General features: G+C 42.8%; 2 protein-coding genes across 7 annotated transcripts in view; both read left to right on the top strand.

The window, feature by feature from the left end:
- Positions 1-22986, top strand: part of akap11 (A kinase (PRKA) anchor protein 11) — a 233014-nt gene that overhangs the window by 47076 nt on the left and 162952 nt on the right. The gene's annotated exons all lie outside the window — the stretch shown is intronic.
- On the top strand, positions 5327-16354 carry tnfsf11 (TNF superfamily member 11). Its single transcript, XM_055059808.1, has 4 exons — positions 5327-5963; positions 7208-7249; positions 11791-11911; positions 13700-16354. Exons 1-4 carry the CDS (start codon positions 5760-5762, stop codon positions 14137-14139), a joined length of 807 nt encoding a protein of 268 aa, XP_054915783.1. The 5' UTR covers positions 5327-5759; the 3' UTR covers positions 14140-16354.

The following is a 22986-nucleotide window of genomic DNA, read 5'->3' as shown; positions in this document are numbered from 1 at the left end:
GTGCTCCTCCCGTGCCCCCTAGTGTTCCTCGGCACCGCGGGCGCCCTCCGGACCTTCCCTCTGGGGTATACTGCCGCGGGCGCCGAGGACGGGACCTCTCCTGTGGGGTCTGCCGCGGGCGCCGAGGACGCCCACCGGACCGCCCTCGACGCCTCTGCCCTCTTTCTGTTTAGTTTTGGACTCTTGGCCCTCCTTGTGTTTCCGCCCACCTTTTGTGGGTAGTTTTTTGTTTTCTGGACTCTGACCCCTCCTTCCGTCGCCCCTCCGCCCACCCTGGTTTTTGGGTTTTGGATTTTGTTTTTGGGCGTCTGGTAGCCGCCCCTTTAAGGGGGGGGTACTGTCAGGTTCTGTGTTTTTCTGTTTTAATTCTGAGTTTCTGTGTCCTGAGTTCTCTCGTTGTCCTGTCTTCCCCTTGATTGTTCCCAGGTGTGTCTTGTTCCCTTGATTACCCTCAGTGTATTTAGTCCCTCCTGTGTCCTTTGTTTCCTCGTCGGGTCCTTGTCGTACTTTTGCCTCTGTCTGCTGTTGTGTGTTTAGCCGCCTGTATGACCAGTTGCTACCGGCGTTGAGCCTGGCTTCCGCTCAGCCGTGCTGCCTGGCCGCGGACTCTGTGTTTTTGTGGACTTATTTTCATTAAATTACTCACCATTCACCTACCTGGGTCTCCAGCGTCTGCCTCACCACCACCACCACCGTTTCATGACAGTATGAAAAGTAAAAAGTCAACTTAGTAAAAACTAAGTTGACGTGGTGCTGGTCGAACTCCAGTACAATTTCTTGGCGACTCAACCCATCTCTGGATCTGACCTTTAGCAAACAAACAACACATGAGCGAGTGCACACCTTTATTTTCATTTGGGTCGACTATTGGAATGCTGTCTAGACAGGTGTGTGTGAGAGGATCAATCAGGCAGCTGCAGCTCATCCAAAATATGGCAGTCGGAGACCTGAACAAGGAACATTCACATTTTGCACATTCTTACACATCCATTCTCCACTGGTTCTAAAAACAGAACAAGCTCTTAAAGCTCTTAATCGGTAATACCTTCATGTTCGTTGGTGTCTGGAGAATGCGCCATTTCAAAAACCTTCCCATTGTTAAGTCACCCTGCGCTATTACCTAGCAATCCTGGTGAAGTCCAATTCGTTACCTAGCAATTCAAATGGAGCTCCAGCCTGTTTCAGTCAGCTGGTATGCGCTTTACAATGGCTGCTGGAAAAGACAAGTGTTTTGTTGTTGACATACCGTCCAGAAAGCACTTACTGGGTGTGCAGCAGGCTTCACTTCTGCTTTTCAAAGATGTATGGTTGCATAATTTCGCATCTGTTTGCAACCATCTTCCTGTGCAAGTGTAAACGTTGAGTTGGAAGTGAGGGGGCGTGGCCAGTGGCAGCTTATTTGGATTTAAAGTGACAGAGGCCCTAAAACGTCTGAAAGGAGCTCACAACAGGCAGAACTGAGCAGACTAACAATTTTGTGCAAAAAACTGCTATGAAGATGTTTTTTTTTTTTTGCTCATTGGGACAGTTTATAAGTGAATGCCGTACCGACTGTGACAAGAAGAGGTAAAAGTCATGTCTGTGTTTCAGGGTAACAAGAACAGATAATGAATCCAGAGTTTGTGGTAGCAAATAAAAACCAAACAGTGGTGGATTCTTAAGAAATTGTCTCTCAAAGAGTGCAGGACCAAATATCAGCCTCAGGTATCTGTGTTTGTCATGCTGCTGCCTCAGACCACAGTGTCTGATATCTGGAATTCCAGAAGTAATGAGTCTTAATCTTGATCGCTTGCTCAGTCCAGGCAGCTCTGGAAGGGATCGCGACGAGGCGGATAAGTAACATCACTGATAGCCACCTGCGAGCTTTGCGGTGTTTCTTACATCCACATGTGGTCAATTGTGAAAGAATTATTCATTGAAACATTGAACAGGAAGCCCAGTCTGCGACAGCTGTGGCCAGAGTCATGAGTCAGTCTAGCATGACGTCCGCCGGTTGCATTAGTTTCTTTGCTTAGTGCAACAGTGGAATTCCAGGTTTCTTGTCATCTATTTTCTTTCCCCCCGTTTCATTTGTTTGGTGAAATGATATTAAAACTTAAATGAAAAAAATATTCAAGCAGCCGATATTTTAAACCCTTTTATTTCTGCTGCTTGTATTACTAGAAAACAAGGAAATATCTTGGGCCTCCCTGAAATGTCTGCCTGTCACAGCCTGTCACTGCGAAGCTTAAGATTCCGTTCCAGTAGAAAAAAAATGATAACAGATGCAGATTATTCATATTCACACACAATAGTTTTTAACACATATTCTTTAGACGTTATGCAAAGGTCAGTTCAGATTTGGCTGCTTGTATCTCACTACAGAAGAATATCTCACTCTGGGTGTTTAAAAGAGAAATATTATCTTATTTCCAGTCACTCATTTTATAGCACAATTAAGTAAATATTTTATCTTCATTTGTTATAGAAATGTTGTATATGTTAAATATGAAGTTTGAGTTTGTAATTTAACACTTTGACATTGGGCCTCTGTCGCTTTAAAAACTTTTGCTCCTTCTGAGACTCCGCCTACAGGAAGTCATCATGACACGGCTCCTCTATTGACCCTTTAACAAGGTTTTTATCAGAATTGAACTGAGAAGTAGCTCTTCCAGGTGTTTGCTAATCCTTGCTGGCTAGTCTGAAGGAGTCATGGTGGTTCATTACATATTTATGAACACATTATTGAAAGGCTGAGCAGGCATTCTTTTCATACAGTATTCTTTTCATACAGTATTCTTTTCATACAGTATTCTTTTCATACTGTTTCTGACTGCCAGCTTTTACAAGCACTCAGAAACAGTCACAGTGATTGCAGAAAATAGACTCCACAGTGAGGAACAGTGACTGTTTCTCCCTGTTTCACTGAGAAATTTCCTCTGTGATAAGTCAGTCAGACACCGTCATCCTCAGAAGGCTTTCCTATGAACTCCACATCCACAACTTCACAATAAAAATTGTTGCTCATCTCCTCCCATCTGCCGCTGAAATTCTCACCGTACCTTCATCACCTCCAGGCTTTATTACAGTAACGGCGTTCTTTATGCATTATCAGACTCTCATGTTTTTCCACAGACTTCTTTGTAAAACAGATGACGGTCAGTCAGAGTCTCGGCACAGATTTTCTCAGGAACTTCTACGTGTTCAATGGTTCCACTCAGTCATATGAGGTTGCTTCAATCTAGAACATTCCGCAGCTGGTCGTGTGTTTAGGGTCGTCGTCCCGCTGGAAGGTGAATCTCTAGCCGGGTCAAAGGTCTTTAGGAGAAAGAAACGGGTTTTGGTCCAGGTTTGCCCCGGACTCTCACCGGAGTCTTTGTCTTTGCTGAAGTGGAGCCTCCCCACAGCATGACCCTGTCGCCACCATGCTTTACTGCAGAGCTGATGAACTGGTGACTATAGAGTGTTAGACCTTATAGGACCACATGCTATTTGCAATAATCACAGAGATTGTTCGTGTTGCTCGTCCCGTGAGAAACATCATAACATGATGTGAAGCTTAAAAACAAAAACAACTTTAAATACTGATTTTTCTCCCAGGATGCACCACAGATTGATGGCATCACACACGTACTCTGCTTTTTGGCTCATTGAATTTAAACCAAGCGTTATCTTCACAAGCAAACAGTCTCATTCCAGTTCCACAGGAAAAGCTGTATTTTAATGAACCATGTTGATCCACAGTCATACATATGCAGAAAACTTTTCTTTTTTTAAACAATCAAAGACGGTCTCATCTATGAAGATCGATCTGCTGTCATAACCCAGCTGTTGCATTCCAAATGAGCTTTGGGTCCTGCCAGGGATTTCTTTTTCTTTCCACCAGCTCGAATGGAAAAATATTTGATTAAAGCATGTAGAAAACATCTCAGATTCCCACGACTTATGTAAAAGAGAAACAAAACAAAACAAGTGAAACGGCCTCAGTTTATCAGTAAAGCGGGAGTCCAACTTTTAGCCTCCACTTCAGCAAAGTCTTAACAAGTAACAGACTTTACACACAAGTGTTTTTTCTTATAAAATAATTTATCTGAACTAATAATCATAAATATGTCATTTTCAAGGACCAAGAGAATGACATATTTCAAAGCAACCCAGCGCTATGTCCCAGCAAACTGGTTTTGTCAGCCTTGGTGCCAACAAATGCAACAACTGGCAATTTGTTTGTCTTTCTGCTTTGTCCAGCTGTTCAATTTTATCGACCTTGCAGGCTTTTCCTTTTCCAGCAGCCAGTACAGGCTGGCGGCTCAATCCAAAATATCCACAGTGTTGATACCAAGTCAATATCAGGTCAATACGAGTCTAGTAATACTGATACCTTAGTTTCAGATTCCCTTTTGAAGTTTAATTTCATTTTTGTATCATAGATTCTCAACTCTGACTAAATGAAAGATGCATTGATCTTTCTCTGCCCCCCACTTCATTTAGGAAGATGTGCAGAAACATTTTGTTGTTTTGCTCCTGCTTTGGATAAAAGTTTAAAAGTACACTTTGCTAAAGTACTGTCATAAAAAAAATAAAAAATAAAAACTTTCCAGAATGAAAAGCAGAGAAGACAGTAGACTATTGTAGATGGAATACAGAAGGAACATTTATTATGTTAATTTTACTATTAGAATATAATAGAAATAATAATTCAAATGAAGAAAAGCAAAAATAAATAATGTAGTTACATAAAAATTATTAAAGTTGCTAAATGTGGCACTGAGAATTGGCCCAAGGCATGCTAAGGGCCCCCACAGCAGGGGGCACCCAAGAGCACCATGCTTTATATATGCATCACTCAATCCTTTTATACAGGAAAAACTATTTTTATGTCATTTTTAATTTTGTTACACAAACAATGTGTAACAACAATATCTCCCTGCTGTTGGCTGCTGCCACTGTTGGGGAAATGAAACATATCGAACTTGTTTTCTGTACATTTAGTTTATCAGGTAATGTTCTGTTCACATCGTGAAAATGATAACTCAGACAACTCACTGCATTTCTAAATCCACTTTATTTAATATTTTCTCTAAAGTCTAAAGTCATAATAGCACTTCATGTAAACTAATTACAAATTACTGATGATAACAGGCATCTTACACACATAGAGTGATAACTATGGAGCTTCTGGTGTTGATTTGTTGGTTTTGGGGCCAAATGAAAATCTACTTCAGGCCCCCAAAAGACTTGTGCCGGCCCTGGTGGTGTAAGAAAAAACGAAAATCAGAAAATCAGTTTCTGTTAGGGAAACAAGCGTGTTTTAACGTCAGGACCAAATCAGACTCTAAATGAACCTCTCTCTACCTGCCCGCCGTTTCCCGCATGTTTTCTGCACAGATTCATCTCGCAGAGATTAAAGCGGCTCTGATTTCTCCTCTTAATCCATCCGCGTCCATCCCGCTGCCAGCCTCGGTCTCAGACCGTGTGTGTCATCGGGGGTGTGGACGCCGCGGAGAGGCGTGGGCCCCTCCGCACATAAAGAGCCCGCTTCACCTGCAGCAGCAGCGGCAGCGGCACTCAGGTTCGACCCGGTTCGCGGTCTGTTTCGCTTCCATCGCCAGGATCCCCTGTGATTGGCTGCGCGCTCTGCCTTTAGCCCTCCCCTCCGCCCCTCCGCTGGCAGACGCGCAGGGACTCTTCGCTGACTCTTGTTTCCTTCCTGCGCTCTGAGTCTGGCAGCTCGTCCCCGGGGCTTTAGTCGCAGAAGCAGAGAGCAGACGGAGCCGCGCGCCATGGCAGCTACGCACAGCAGCGAGTACCGGGCCTACCTGCGGAACGCCATGGACATCGAGGCCGGGCAGCAGCGCTTCCCGCCGGTCCCGAGCTCGGAGCCGACCTACCGCTCGCTGTTCATCGGGACCCTGGCTGTTATGGGAATACTTCAGGTGGCCTCCAGCGTCGCGATCTTGTTGCACCTGACCGGTTACCTGCACGAGGTAGGAGCTTTGGAGCGTCACGCTTGGCGATTGCGATCGGGCTCTGCAAAAGAACAAGAAAAGCGAAAAAAAAATAAATAAAAGAGAGAGAGACAGAGAGAGAGAACTATTCTTCAAAACATTTGCCAACGAGCAAGTTCAGATAGTCCTGGGCTATTTGCGCAATAAACTCCCCAGAGCGCCATAAAGTGAGCGATAAGCTGAGCGGGCGGTGTTTTCTCTCAGAAGTGCAGCAGCCCGCCGCTGTGCAGGGAGCGCACAGCAACATGCCGCTTTCTGCGCCTCTCTGCACGCGCACACCGAGTTGCCCGATAGCGCCGCGCGAGCCCCTCGAAGCGAAGCGAGCGTCCGCAGGGAGCGGCGCGTGTTGGCCCCGGGCCCCTCGAGATGACATCTCCAGCAGGCGTCCCGCGTCTCCTCGCCTTGTTTGCAGAGCGCAGATGTTTTCACTTGAGCCTGTCGGTTCTCATGTTTACATGCCATCAGCGGCGTCCAATGGCCACTTATGAGTCACGAGTTGTAAACTTCGAAGGATAAGCAGAGCTGTTTTTTCCAGAGGTCTGACCGAGTTCAAGTGTTTTTTTTCTAACATTATTGGCTCGTGTAAGGAATGCAGAATCCTTATTCTAGGGTACAAATGCTTCAAAAATAGCTGTTCATCAAGTTCTGGCTCAGCTGTCTCTTTGTCGCTGCACAGCGGTCTTGCCGTTGTATAATTGTCATGTCAGAACAAGCAGAGGGAGCAGACCGCATGTCCGCTCTGTCAGGATCACCTGGGGAGCGTCTGGTGCCCCCTGACAAATTGGCTCCAGTGTTCTGGTGGGCTATCCGGGTATCTGGGGGGGCTAGAGCCTTTAAAACCAAGGAGGGATGGGAGGGAAAGGAGGATGAAGGTCTAGGAAGGTGTTTCTAGATTGTGATGCAGGTTTGAACTGAGCTTGTTTGTTCAGAGCTCAGAAGCAAGACCTCCACCTGCGGAGCTTCCTGACGGTGGTGGGGGGGATTAAAGCGGGTTCAAACGAGACCCTCTGACTCTGACTGGAACGCCGTTCCTGTGCGGATTTGATTTTGCTTGTTGCAGCGGAAAGCAGAGAAACATGTGGAAAACGACTTAACCTCCCCCTCACACACACCGACACACACAAAGCTTTTTGACATATTGTCTTCTTCTGACACCTTTCTGTTGGAGAGGCCATCACCGTCCTAACCTGTCCCTCCCCTCTCCTCTCTCTGTCTCTCTGCAGGTGGACCTGTCACCGTCTTCCCGTCCTTCCCTGGAGATGGAGGTGAGTCAGGCTAACTTCCTCTAACATTTTTCTCTTTTGGCCATCATCTATCACACGCTGCTCTGTTACAAACACAAACTTCAATATATTTTCTTGGGTAACCGCAAAGAGGTAGAACAAAAGATACACAGTCTTCAAGCCCTTTTCTGGAATAAGTCATGAATAATATCCGATCGCGTTTGTGATTTAACGCGTTCTGTTTCTGGCCTCAGAGGTTCTGTAGAGAACTAAGCGGCGTGCAGATGGAGGGTCACGGCAGTCGGGTTAGGGAGGATGTGGTAGGGAAGCTTAAAGCGAGGGTAGGTCAGAAAATCGACATCCCAGACTGTGAACATCTCACACAACTCAGTTCAGTCCATCATCTGGTCGCGGAGAGAGGACGGACCGACTGAGACATGACCTTCCACCTAAACCTAAAGATTGGGGAAAGAGAGCGTTGATCAGAGAAGCAGACAAGATGGCAACTGTGGAGGAGAAACCCCCAGCTCAGCTGGTTGAGTCGGTTCACAGGACAACTTTTTGTTGTACATTTTAGTTCTTTGGAAGCTGTTTTTGAAAGAAAGTCATATTTGGGTCCAACATACGATTTGTGGAAGTCGATCTCCCAAAGAACAACAAGGTTGCCTCAATTGGATGGTTTAGATCAAACTTAGCTACAATGGCCCAGTCCAAGTCCAGAAGTTAATTTTGTGAAGGGCCACTTTGTTTACAGAGACTTCATAGTCCGTTTTATTGATGGTTTCTGTTGGGTGTGGTTTTTATTTCTGTTTTATGTATTGTTTTTGTTTGGATGTTTGAAACATCTTTCAGTTCCAGTGTTAAGTGTTCCGTATTAAATTAATGTTTTTTCGTCTAACTTGCATAAGTTTCCCATTACTTGAGAATGGTCTCAAAACAACAATATTACAGTTTATCGCAGTAACTACTGGGACGGTTTATTGTCCAGCAAAATTTGTGATCGTCACAGGCTTATCCATAGAAAACTATGGAGTTCTGCTCTGTTTTTCCACATTGGCTTTTCACATGAAAGTCCAGTAAAATACGTTGCGGTTCATGATTGCACTGCATCACATATGCAGATGCCTGCTGGTGTTCTACTATAAATGTTCCTGGAACAACAGCTGGCATCTTGGAATGCTTCAAGGATCATTTTGTGAGCCAAACACAACATCCCAAAGGCGGATTTAGCTCCGACAGTGATCTGAAGCACACCAGGTATTTCTTGTCACCGTCCAAGGAGGAAGTAGAGCGTATTTACTCGCGCCGGTGTGTTTTTAAAGGAGTCGAATTAGCATCAGCAGTTTTTTGGAGTCATGATTTTCCCACGGGTGTATTTCCTGTGAAGCCAAGCACAAAACCCCCAGCTGGTTGTGCAGGGCTGGAGCGAGGTCAGACCGCAGGAACACAAACACCTCCAGAGACAATAAAAAAAGGGCTTCTCACTTCAGATTTTTTTTTCTCGACTTCGACTCCGTCGGCTTCCCTTTTGCTGTGCGCTGGACAGTAAGTTTGCAGCCCTCTTGCTGGTTGGCGTCAGCGGTTGCAATGTTTCCTTGGAAGTCATTTTGAGCATCAGATGTTGAATTCGTAATTGCTGAAGTCACTTTTTTTTCTCCTTTTCTCAAACTGTTGGACGGTGCTGCCCTTTCTTGGCATGGGCTTTTACCAACCCAAAGCAAAGCCTATTGAGAAAGCAAAAGAACATAAAACGATCTTTGCTTTCTGCATTTGTTTTCCATGATGCTTTAAAGTCCCATGGAATTCCATGTTTGTTTGCCCTGGGTTATCCCTGGTAAGGGTTAAAGGTTAGTGGGCTAGGGGTACCGTGAGGGTTAGTGTCCTGGTGGAGTCCTGAGATGAACCACCCACCCTGTCTTGGACTGAGGAACTCGGTTTTTGTTTTCCCCAAAGAGTACAGGAAGAGATTGTTCTGGGCTTTATGATGCATCAGGTTGACACTTGACCCTCACCACGTTGAGCTGGGGGTCAGCGCCGAAGGGATTTTGTTTGACAGCAGTGCCTCCGAGAACGGCCGTCGGCTGGAGGGAGACGCGATATGCAGGCCTGTGGTCGGTGGTGAGATCGCAGGGCCGTGAATCAGCCACAGCTCATGATCTGAGTGTTTATAATGTGCGGAGATCTGTGGAAGACGTCCACTACGTTGTGAAACACATAAAGAGACGGTCCGCTTTGGTGGCCGAGCTCTTGAGTGAGAGGACTTTTGTTCTCGAGCAGGATCTCTGAAACCACTCGTCAACATAATAGACATGTTGAGTGATGTATGTGGTGAGCAGTTAAAAGGCTGAGTTGAAGTCTGCGTGCACTGCGGTGATCCAGGACGAAGCATGTTGCGACCAAGTCAGCCGTAGCCGGGCGCAGAGTCCTGGGGAGAGGGTTCCTCTTCCACTCACAAGGGAAAAGAACAGTGCCTTGCAAAAAGTCTCATTGTTGCTGGAGCCCTTTTTGCTTTAAGTCAAGTTACAACCATCAACAGCAACGTGTTTTGTTTGGGATCTTATGTAGCTTTGGGATCGCAATTGTGCGACTCGCTACTCGCTTTTCAAAATTCAGGGGCAGTATAAAGACATGGCCGTCAGAAGGAACTCTGGAGGAGCTGGAGAGAGGAGCGGCTCGGGCATTTCTTGTGCATAATTTGTTGACTATGTGTTGGTTTGGCAAAACTAAACAAACATCAACAAAAGAAAAGTGAAGCGTCTTTGGAGAGAAAGCAGAGATTGGCAGTGTGTATGGGAAGATGGATGTAGCTAAATGCTAAAAAACAGCCAGAATGGAATGGAATGGGAAATATTCACATGTTAGAATGGCCCAGTCAAAGTCCACCTAAATGTAATAGAGAAATAATGTTCATAAATAATGACCTATTTTGAAAAAAAGAAGAAGGTGCAAACATTTTGGTCTGTAGCTGTGTACCGGCTGCCCTGCTGATTGGTCAGCCAATCTACAGCTGCCAACCAGATATCAGCATTCCAGATTCAGACTGAAGACCAATTTATATAAGATACAAAATAGTTCCCCCGCCCCTGTTTCTTAGCTTCAGATTTTGGCATGCAGTTCATTGCTCTCTGAGACAGCAGGGAATTCAGATAAAATTCTAACTTTAGTATGCCACCCTTCCAGACACGCCCCCCGCCTGTAGCTGCAGTGAATGGAGCTTCTACAAAACAGTAACTCAAGCCGACTATATACAAATGCATGCCACACTCTGCGCTTGTTCAAACAATATCCTATAAAGTATACTGAGGTTTCCAGTTGCAACTTTAGAAAATGCGAATTCTTGAGCAAGGCACTATATATTTGTTACCTCACCACAAATTAGGACGGATCCTACAATTAAGGTTCCAGGGAGAAGCAGCTATTCCTTAAGCTTGGCTAGATTCTTCGTCCCGTCACATTCCAAGTCGCTGCTCTGTAAAAATGTTTGTGTAGCAAATTGTTTTTGGATGACAGCGCTAATCTTAAATTGAACTCCGTGCAGTTTGTGTGGACTTGTGAACAAAATGCTAAGAGAAACATTAACTCATTGCATTGTTGCAAAACCCATGTTAACAGTGTTTCTTTGAGCTGTTTTTGGACTGACTGACTGACTGACTGCCTGTGTGTGTGGTTTCCAAGTGCTTAAAAAGCACTAATCCTTTCATCTACACTTTCCATTCCATCCCATTTTTTCAATAATGACTGAGTTATGGTGAGATAACAGTGCCAGGATTCCTGAAATTACTGGTTTGAAGGAAACTACCCTCAGCCCATAAAACAAGTTTAAACATCTTTAGGGATGTAATAACAACCCTATCTGTCAATCACTGCAAATTCTTCACATGGATTTTGCTTCTGCAAATCTTTGCAAATGTGAAGAAATGCGTCAAAGCGGGAGACTGTTAGGAATCCCGTTTCGCTTGCGCTCGCGGTCTCTTGGGTAAACTCAATCATGTAGGTAGAAGCAGAAAACAACACTTCAGCCTGATGTGTTAATCTCTTGCCAGAAGTGTAGGAGACTTGGCAGCTCCGGCGCTGTAAGTGTTTACTTGCATGGAAACCATGTTTTCGTCGAGTGTATATGCTCGGTCTTGCCTGAAGACAACCCGGCTCAGTCCAAATACGGTTTATGCCAAATCTGGGAGACGCTCAGCCTCTCTGAGATGTTCCCCTCATCATGGGGGCCTCCAGCTGTAAGTACGGCCATGGACATAGAAGGAACTTAGCAGAGGGAAGATGATAGACACAGTCCATAGACGCCCCTATGCTTAACGTCTGCGTATACTACCACTCGGAGCCATTACAAGCAGCCTGTCATTTAGAGTGAAAGCAGAGCTAAGCTGTGGTAGGTTATGTCCAAATCTTTTTGTTGCTTAAGGAAAAGGCTTCTTGTAATTGTAGGTCTTCAAATTACAAACTTCAATTGTAATCAAACACACACAAACGGACGTGCTGGCATGCACGCAAAGCAGACGACTGCTGATGGTTTTTGACCATTTGGTTTACGAGTCGATGTTTGCTGAACTAGCCTTTGTTTTTCTCTACAGAGTGAACCGGTGGTGCATGCCCTGAAAGACCCAAGAAAAAAAGGCAGGTGCAAATCTCCCAAAGATGCCACAACCCCGTCCGCCCATCTACCAATCAGAGCACCTCAGGAGTTCACTAAGAGTGAGTCAAGCTGATGCAACATGTCTCCTTTGACCTTTTGTAGTAAATCTACAGTCTGGAAGCTTTGTCTCCCCCCACTGGCGCTGCCGATAAATACACAAACACTGTCCATGTGTGGTAAAGTCATTAGGGTGTCTCTAGGTACACAGTCAAACCCAAAACGGATACCAACTCCTCCAATAACTTAAGCGTGATGTCTGTTGGTCCTAAAAGAATGTCCTCTAGTGTTAAATATATCCAAAGAGATAAACTGCATCCTTACTGATCCACCCACATGTTCTCGTTATTTCATCTGTTTGGGTTTCGTTAGATTATATTCATACCACAAAACATGTCTATTTCCTATTCAGACAATTAGATTAGAAGGTTTTTCCACTCAGTTACTGCAAAGTATGTTTGCTCTTTCATTTGGGGGAGAATTGTGACTGTACTAGCTGTAGGAATAACCTATCCTGACAATAAATGTCAGTTGCTCACATTCTACATCTTAAAGAATCCACATGAGAAACAGCATTCGTTTGACAACAAATCTGGACTGGCAGGAGTGGAAATTTATAGTTTCAGTAAAGATGATAAAAACATAATTTCTGTCCTCTTTTGCTTGGAGCATCCGCAAACCAAGTCCTAAACATCCATAAACTGTTCTAGTGTATGGATGTGCATTAGCTGATTATGATATCATTGAATGCATTTGATGTCAGATTTTAGAGATAAGCATCAAGGTTACAGCTACTTTTAAACAATTACCAATTGAATTTTCTAATTGTAAATTAGCAAATTGATTCTTGTTTTTCTTTATTCTGACTTTGGTACTTTGCAACAAATCTTATGGTGGTGATAAGATACTGAGAAAAGGTTCCATCCCAAATCACTCGGAGATGTTACAGTGTGGGTTAGGATGGGACACCCCGCCTGCAGTCCTGACATCAACCCCATTCAACACTTGAGGGGTCAGCTTGTGGGGGTGTGATGTTCGTGCCCAAGTGGCCAAAGCACTTAAATCAAGTGTGTTGAAAATGAAAAGTAACATGACATCAGTCACTGAGGCCCAGAGCTGAGGGTCAGGACAATTTTCTTCTTTTTTTTTCTTCTTTTCTTTTCAACAACTTCCCAATGATTTTACAATCCTATGAAGTGCTTTCATCCACGTGTTTACTTTAGCGATTTTCCTCCAACTGATGACTGTTCTCTGGTTTTTGTTTTTACTGAGAAGTTCAAATTTGCGAGTTCCAGGAAAAAGCATCTGGAACTCTCCGTGAGTGTAGAAGGCCAATTTGGAGGATCTGCACCAACTCAACCTCCAATTCGATATCCAATATGGCTGCCGTCCTCATAAACAGAGTGAAAATTATTGTTTGTACGTCGTCAAATTACAAGCTGGATTGCATGCTAGTGAGGCAGGTTAGCCATTTACTTGAAGTGTGTAGAACAAGAGTCACATGTAAACATTGCAGGACTTTTGGCTTTCAGGAATGCAGTTTGAGACCACCACTTTAGGCCAATGAGAACAGCCTTCCTTCCTCGGTAACTTGCGTGGCATAAGCAGACATATTTCATAAAACATTGCTGAGATTCTCATAGAGAAGATTGACTTGTTCATTATCAGCTGTATCTGTTTCCATTACAAATGTCCGACATCAACTCCATGTTTCTCACTTCGATTTTCTCAGAACTAAACCACATAATCCATCAACACTTGTTTGCTGCCAACAACCAAATATTCTAGTTTTTTTCAGAATCAAGCGAATGTAAACTTTTCTGACTCTTTCTGTTCTTGTCATCTCGCAGAGGACTACAGCATGATCAACATCAAGTGGGACGATCTGCACGGAAACCTCCACAAAATGAGCTACGACGACGGAAACCTGCTGGTGAGGGAATCGGGCCTTTACTACGTCTACGTGAAAACCTGCTTCCGCTACTACAATATTGCCAGTCCAGAGGAGGGCCGCGAGGCCAGGACGCGCCCTCCGGACGTGAGCAAGGCCCAGCTCATCCAGTACGTCTACCATAAGAGCATCAAACAGAACAGCAGGAAGGTGTTGTTGATGAAGACGGGAAGCACCAAGCAGTGGAACAACACGAGTTACAACATGTACTGCGCCCAGCAGAGCCGCGTGGTCCACCTGGTAGAGGGAGACGCCTTGTTTGTCGAAGTGTCTAACGCTTGGCTGCTGGACCAGGAGGCGGAAGGGACGTATTTTGGGGCTGTAAAGTGGGGTAACTGAAACTTTGTCACCGGTGGAGCAAACATGCTACTGAACATTTTTCTATCCGATGGAACCACTTTAGGGGATTAGTGATGTTGAATTGTCGAACCAGTTGGGTTTATGTTTTACGCCACCACGTGTGTTTGGTTGTACGCCACATTGCCTTTCATCCAACAGCCCTGGCGACTTTCATCAGGTGAACTAAAAAAGAAAAAAAAAACACAAGGGTTTAAGAACGGGACCTTTTTACTTTCCCACAGAGCTTCTTGATTAAACATTTACCAGCACTGGAATTTTAAAGGACGTTTTTAGTGTGTTGCAATCTACATGCTAATGGATTTTGGCTTAGAGTCCCACATAGAGTCAGCATCCGTATATGTTGTAGTAATACAAAGGAACAAAGGAAATGAGCTTCGAGGCAGAAAGGATTTTTCGGTGCTCAGTGTTGGGCAAAACGTCCAGAACAACACTGGGGTAGAGAGTTATCAGTGTCTCAGACACAGCAGTGAGCGCATGAATGTTTCCCTAAACGTTTTAGGTGGTTTGAAAAAGGCATCCTCACATTAACACACATTGGTTCAATTAGAAATGAGCAGTCAGGTGATAACACTCTTATGTTGTGCTTACTTTCTCAATGTTGGAATGAAAGCCTTCATAGGTTAGACCACAGTATTGAAGTGAGGCTCTTTAAAGTGATTGATTATCAGTAATGTCTCTCTCATCGGTTGTAGAAACATTTAACTCTTGGAAAAACAAGTACGTCCTCTATGTGGTGGAAGCTAATAAGTCAGATGTACACGGTTTGGTGAAGCGGCTGACTGTGAGTCTGCTGGGATAATTGTGAAAGCATGAGACCTGGACAACATGTTAGCATTCTGTGTTTGCACAGCTGAAGAGGTGAATCTGGTGGATTCATACGCCCAGCTGTGACTCCGATGAGGAACATGGAGGTTGATCAGTTGGACAAAACAACGACAGACCCAACAACTGCTTCTGTCCTACTGAACAACTGCTTGAGCTGATTTAAACGCCTATGTTAGCGAAAACAGATTGACTAGCTTGTTAGCTTCCACCACTAGAGGACGGGGCTGGATGATATCGGTCGATATCAATAATTATTTATTAATTTTTTTAGTTTAAAATATCTGAAATGTTGTCAAACCGGTGGTGTGACCTTTCCTGTTTTATCCACAGTTTTAACACCTTAAACTGCTGCTGCACTAGTTACTCAACAAGTTGTTGCTAGGTAACCAAAGAGCGAGTTAGTTGGTTTATGCCACCCACCTGTTGAGCATCGAATGCTTTCTCCTCTGCCTACATCCCCCAGAATGCTGTTTGGTTCTGGATCGGAGTTCAGTGTATATTCTATATATTGAATATTCTATCAGACGTATTATCCATTGATATTGATCACATGTCCATCACAATATATTTTGTTATTGATTTTATTGTCCAGCCCTAATGAAGGGATTTAGTTACTTTCCATCAAACTCACGCGCCACGACAACCGTCTCCTGTAGTTAAGAGCATTGTTACTAATAATGACTTCGCACACCTTACCTCAAAAAATCCAAACCAACCTGAACAAAACCAATGTGTCCTCCAAAAGACTCATCCAGTTTTCTAATGTTGCCATCAACTGCAATAACCTGACAATGTCATTAAAACCAAAGAGGAAATGACACCTGCTTGTTTTAATTGTGACGACCAAGAAGCGATGAAGATAGCTGGACTGTCTGACTGTAAAAGGACATGAATGGACTTGTCCTTAATAAGGGGAGCCAAACTGAGTTTGGTTCAGCTTTTAACTTAAATTTAAATTTTTCATTTAACTCTAACTCGAGGTAAATGGGAATATGCATTTAATATTTATTTATTAGCTATAGAGGTACAGGGACAGGTCATCGTTAAAGTGATCTATCCACTGTAAAATCATGTACATTTTTTTTCTGTCTGTCTGACATTCATTATGCAGCACTTAAAGTTAACATTAGACACACTTTTTGTTTGTAAAACACAGGGGCTTTATTTCAAATTATATATTTATGTATCTTGATTTTTTTTATTTTTATTTTTTTGACAATTCTGTGTACGTACCTAGCCAAAAAGCAACATGGATTTATTATTGTTCTACAAGATTGTAGCATACCTGTAAGAGCTTCATTGATTGTTTTTCCACAACCCGTTTTATTATTTATGTTTGTGTAAGTTTGAATAAAATCCTGCTTTTGTAGCATTGGTTTAAGTGTGTGGTTTTTACAACGATTGAACCGCACAGGAAAATGGAGACACTGCAGAAATATTTATCCCCCACTGATTTTTTCTCTCTCTTGATTTTTTTAGCCACAAACATCAGTGTATTTTGCTGGAATTTCATGTGGTAGACACAAGGATGATAATCGTTTGGTTATTTTTTTTATGCATATGTATAGTTTAGTTTTATCTCATTGTGTGTTTTTGTTTATCAAATTCAGTTAACTTTACTTAGTTTTTAAAAGTATTTGCTCATTTTTAGCTTTACTTTAGTTTTTATCAGTTATAGTGGTTTTACTTCTTTCATACTTTGGTTCATTTTGAGGGGCAGAATTCAAAAAGTTCCAGGTATTGTAACGTTATTGTAACACGTTATTGTTGGGTAATGAAAAGTCAACAGAAAATAGAATTTCCCCCAAAAAATGGATTCAGTTATCGCTGAACAACCAGCTGACTGGGGGCTTCTCCCAGCACCTGATGGAAACTGTCATCAGATTAAGAAGCCAATAAATAGATTCACAAAAGCAAAGAATATTACATCTATAATTCCCTGTTAGTGTTATAAATGCACAATGTTAGTACCAGAGAGTTTTCCCCTACCAATTGACTATTCAGTTTTTATTTACGTCAGTGAACAAAAATGTTTTCTCAATTTCAGTTTTCTGTACTTTTTTTAGTTTTGAATAACTAGTTTTATTTTTTTTTTAAAGTTAAAATAATGAAACAAGATGGGTTGAGGTTGTAATGTGAACTGGGCCGTAAATACTTTTTCAAGATCTTCCACACTCTGCAGCCTGTTGGTGAGAGCTCTGTGATTAGCTGCTCTGTGATCTCTCAGAGAAAATCCTGCTGTATTCCAGCCAAACGAGTGAAGTCACACTGTTCCTTCGCTTCCCTGCCCCTCCGGTCAGAGCAGTCCACCAGTTCGTAACAGAGATACAAGTTGTGTAGAGAAGCCGCCCACTGCTGCTGCAGCCCCGGCCCGCTAACTCGCAGCAGACATTTGGACTGGTGCAGAAAAGGAAAAAAAAGAAAAAGCGCAAAGGCGGCTGGGAATAATGATAGGATAAATAGGATTTTATTACTTCACTGTGATGTGTGTGAGCTGTTAGGATCACTCAGTCCCTCGGAGAGAAATATTAGAACCAACGAGCCCTCTGTTGTCCTCTCCTGGGTGTTCACCAGGATATGGTCGGAGATGGTTTGGGCTTGGAAATATGACATAAATATGACAATGTTTCAGATGAGATGGCCGAAAGAACTGATTGACGGGGAAGCAGCAGCAGAAATTTCTGGAATAGGTGACTTTTGAACAAGGTTTTTTTTTTTTTTTTTTGAGTAACAGAGTTTTGTAAGAGAAACAACCGAGCTGCGGTGTCCATAGGGCTACTCTGTTTCAGACTTACATAGCTTGGACTAAGAGTATAAACAATGGACTTCAGTGCGCCACTGTTTTTATGTGACTTGATTTCTCAATTGTTGGCACTCAGCAGAAACCATTAAAATGTGTTGTGTCAGTAAACATTATGGAAAGCTTGGCGTCCACTGGAAACCCACCCAAACACACACACACGCACACACACACACACACACACACACACACACACACGTACACACACCCGCACACACACACACACACACACACACACACACACACACACACACACACACACACACACACGCACACACACACACACACACGCACACGCACACACACACACACACACACACACACTGAAACAAATAGACCCAAGAGTCAAACCTCAACAGACAATATGTACTCGAAACATTAGTCTAGCTTTCCACAGTATATTGGTGACAGAATCTATGGCAGACGGCGAATTTATGGTTTTCTGCAGGGCATGGTCCATGTGACTTTATGGGAAATGCAAATCATGAATATTAAAATGATGAAAAACCTCTTCGCTCTTCCCAATGTGGGTGGCCATCCTTTAAACCCGAGCATTCCAACAAAACAAGCATGAAGTCAGATCTCAGATGCTGAGGCAACATGTAGGGACACTATAGAGAGAGATCTGCTGGTGTTGATCCAGCAGGCTGTTTTAGAACGCATGTTGAGATCTAAGGAATTGTTTTTGGTTGAGAACATAGTTCATGACTACATCAATGATAGAAGGTTTCCCCGGTCTCTGACCACTCCGCTCAAACAAGCGAGTCCTGCAGCGGTTCAGATGTTGTTCTGGGTTTTTTTTTAGGTGGATGACTCAATCCAATACAACACAATCCAGACTAATAAATGGCAATGACAAGATATCTCATCTGTTTTTCAGTTCCCTTTAGATTGAGGCATTGTGTGTCTCTTTTTAATCACTTAGCCTGCTTTTTATTGACAAACATGTAGCACTGAGGTGATTTTTTTTTTAAGTAATCAGGCCTGTATGTGGCTACTAGAAAAAGTGTTTAATCAGTTCATTTATAAATAAATGTAAGGGATGATTATAGAGGAAGATTGATTTGTAGAGATTTGTTTCCATAATAAGTGAAATTTTCATTGAAAAAAACTATTTTTTGTATTTATTCTGTTATATTGGTTTAAGTTTAGAGCTTTTGAGATTTTTATGCCTTCAAGACTTGCCTGTAATACACCTAACAGATTGGATTCATCAGGACCTATGTGCACTGTTATGCTGATGATAGTCAGCAATATCTCATTTGTCTGTGATGATTTTTCCAGTTGGAAGCATATAGTAAAACAAATTGGGTCCAAGCACAGAGCTCTGTGGCACTCCTTACGCAACCAGCAGGCAGGATTTCAACCAGCCTAGTGCTGCTCCCTGCATTCCTACAACATCTTCAAGACTTTCTAAGAGAACATGATGGTCAAAAGCAGCAACCAGAATAGACAAAAGTCCATAATTTGGGGTTAAGAGAATATCTTTTGTAAATTTCAGAACTACTGATTTAGTGCTATGATGAACTGAATTCTGATTGGATCTCCTCAAACAGATCATCAGGTTGTAAGGACTTTAGATCACAAAGGAACAATAGACATTGGTCTGAAATTTATTAAGTCATCTTGATCAAGAGAAGGTTTCTTAAGAAAAAGGTTTAATTATAGCTACCTTTACTTAAGAAACCTCTTGGAAAGGTGCATGCTTCACATCTATAGTGGGGGCTATTAATATGCTGGCTCAACATGTGAGCTGAAGCTTAAAATGAAGTTAATATGTTTGATGACTCAGAAAGCAAAACCGACTTAGACAGTCCAAACTCATGTCAGGACTGAGTTTGGACTGTCTGACTTAGATGCACTGAATTAGATGAACATTCAGTGCTGCCAACAATTAGATTTATCATATAATCAATTTTATTTAAGGAGGATTCCATGGAATCGTTACTGCTGAGAGTCGATGACTGTGTAAGTTTGACAACTCTGGTAAAGTCCACATCTCTGGAGGCACAAACCTCCTTGTCGCTAGTCCATGGCCTAAATGGTCTATGTGTTAAATTTAGTACTTTTCCAATCATTGTGACCACTCAAAATGCGCTCACAGCGATACGCAGCTCAGGAGGAAGCTGGAATCTATGAACAAGAACACCAGATTGTGAAGGGCCAGAGACAGAGAACAAATTAAGAAATGGGACAGAGTTTGTTACACCATTTGTTTGAAAAATATCGACCATAAGGACATTTACTCTGACTTGGTGAACTCAGGTAACATAAAGTGAGAGGTTGGACAGGACAAATTTGTGGAGAGGTGCTGTTATTTTTTCACTCTCAATCCCATATTGTCAGCACAAGGTCTTCACTCTAGTATGACGACAAGAGAGGGCAGGACTGTGGATACTTTGAGTGAAGCCAGTTGAGTCACAGATAGCATTCAAGGCCACATTTAGGCTATCACTTTCAGTAATGGTAAAATCCCCCGCCATAATGACTTCATCTGAGTTTAACAGTAAATCAGATGACAGCAGACAGGAACAAAACTGTAGGACAGACACTCGCAAAATTCAGTCGCCACTGAAAATGGTCATTATACAGAATGTTACACTTTGTAAGTTTGTCTTTATTTATTTCTCTCTGGTATAAATGCATACTGTGCAGTAAGCATAACAAGCTAATGTTATGTTTTGACGTGTGTGTGACCTAAAATGCAGCAGCGGACATATTACAGTACTTTAATGAGTACTGACAGGTTTACGGCGAGGAACATTTGCTCCTAGAAAATCCAAATAAGAAGGAGAAAAAAACCACATGGGGACTCACAGAAAGCAGGAGCAGAAACAAAGTAAACATTCAAACGTGACAATGACTGAGAAAGAAAAACAGGAGCGTAAATATTGGGATTTGATTAGTACGTTGGAAACAGGTGAGGCTAATTAAGTGAATGTGGAACATCTGTGGAGGACACAGAGCGGCTGGAGACACAGAGAGTTTGTAAACAGAAGAAGAAACACAGAGGGAAGATAACTGAACACGGAGAGCTGAAGGAAACACAGCGGTGATCAGAAATATAACCCGGAGTTTAACTGGGTCAGGGCTGAGAACGAAGCGCGACGTCATAGAGCACAGCAGAAATAATTCACATTAGAAAGGGATTCATTAACAAAATTTATTTTTAAAATTTCAGACAACTGACACTTGTGATGTGTTTTGTTCTATGAAATACCAGAAACCAATGATTATAAGCACGAAACGCCTTTATTCTTTTTGCGAAAAATGAAACTACATTATAAAACTACAGGGATAAGAACTGACTTTCACATTCTGCACAGAAACCTGTCTGCTGGACTGCTTTTCTGCATATTTCTCTATGGCTGCATTTTCAATCTAAATGTGTGTAAAACTTTGTCAATGTTCTGCTACTGCCAAAGAAAATAAAAAATAAAATAAAGTAAAATAATAATAATACAATTTTACAATTGTGGTGTTTCCATTAAATAAAAAACCGAGTTAAAATAAGTTTGTTCAAGCAACGAGACGTTAAAGAAACATGCCATGCCGTCATCCTCTGACCACTTCCTGTCAATCTCTTCTTCATGGTTTACTCCAGTGGTAACATCCGGTTGTTATCATGCTACTCTTGTGATGTGAAAAAATTGTTTCCATCGCAGTTTTGTGAAATAAACCACTTCCAATACAGCCACCCTACCAGAAAACCCCACTTCATTCCTGCACTGAAACTTCTTATCAAACAATTTTTTTTTTAATATGGCTTGTTTGCATTGAGTATTTCTGTTTTCAAAATATTAATTTGTGCACTGATAGTCAGAGGAAACACAGCTAATTTTAGCAGATTTCAAAGTGATTAAATAATCATGGGATTCAAACGTCTTACGCAAACTATTCTGCTCCTCCAGCAGCAGGATAAAAACTTTTGTGTTCTGTCTTATAAAAATCGTTCATCGTTTGAAAACATGGTCCCACATTGAATACACCATGCCTGCACTGTGATGAGAAATTCATCCCTGTAAATGCAAGACAGCCATTTTCATTTACAAGCAGGTCTTTCCAATAATGGTGTTCAACTAGACTGGAGGTTTTTACAGCAGTGGGACTCTTCTCTTAAATTTCCACCAAAAAAAAAAAAAAAACACCATCATTTGAGAAACTTCATAAAAAATGCTATTTAAATCCCTCCAATCAGTCATTTGTGTCATTTAGAGCCTAATAGCTGATTTCAAATTGAACAGCCCTTCTTGCCTGTGTCTGCTCCTCGCCCGTGGCGATGGCGGTAAGAAGCAAACACTCTCGTTAACAGGAAACAGGACGCGCGCTTTTTACCCTCGCCGACAGGTTTTCGTGTTTTTGTGCGCGAGAGCTCCCTGCAGAACGCACGGCGAACAGAACTGCATTCATGTCTGTTCTGGTTTTATGATGCTTCATCTCCATCAGACATTATTTCACACTCCTCTCCCTGTGGCTGAGTGAAGAGGTGGAGCTGTTGATTCAGAAAAACAAAGTTATGTGCTGGAAAATATATCACGGTGTTTTCCCCCCATAAGCTGCCCATGAGGCATTAGTATGGACTCATTAGCTAAAAATGGGTGCTTAGTTTTATATGGCTTTGTGGTTTGGGGGAAATTGAGCTGTGAGAAGTCAGGTTTACCGAGCAGCTTGGGGGAACGCGGGGGGGATGGGGTTCTGCACACTTTTACACACCGAAATCTCGACGCTATTACACAATTTCAGCCGTGTATCAGCGTATAAAATTGTGCCCACACACGTCAAACACCCGTGGACAACCGAAAGCACGTTCTGCTGAATCAGCATGCCCTGCTATTTTTACAAGCTGGGCCCCCGCCCTCTGTCTTCACCCCAGTATTGCTCAGATGTTTCAGTTGTTTGATGTCTGACAGCTTTACCACTTGGCTAATGCTAACATTAGCGATATTAAAACAATAATAGAGAGAGATTTACAGTCCGCGCTCCAGACGCATGGGCGTGAGATAGCAGGAGGGTTATTACTGTAACCGGGGCCCTGTCATCTACTGTGAGAGCTGTCGGCCAACTTTGTGAGTGTGTGTGGGTGTGTGTGTGTTTGCATGTGTTTGCACGTGCCATGCCACCTCTGAGAATGTGTGTCAGCCATAACGGGATCTTTAATCAAAGCCTACACCCTCCAACTACATGCTACAGGGTGAAGTAAT

The sequence above is a fragment of the Poeciliopsis prolifica genome, unplaced genomic scaffold (assembly GCF_027474105.1).
Source record: "Poeciliopsis prolifica strain line A6 unplaced genomic scaffold, Auburn_PproV2 SCAFFOLD056, whole genome shotgun sequence".
Lineage (NCBI taxonomy): Eukaryota > Metazoa > Chordata > Actinopteri > Cyprinodontiformes > Poeciliidae > Poeciliopsis > Poeciliopsis prolifica.
The sequence above is the reverse complement of the archived record's forward strand: the minus strand, read 5'-3'. Positions and strand labels throughout refer to the sequence as shown.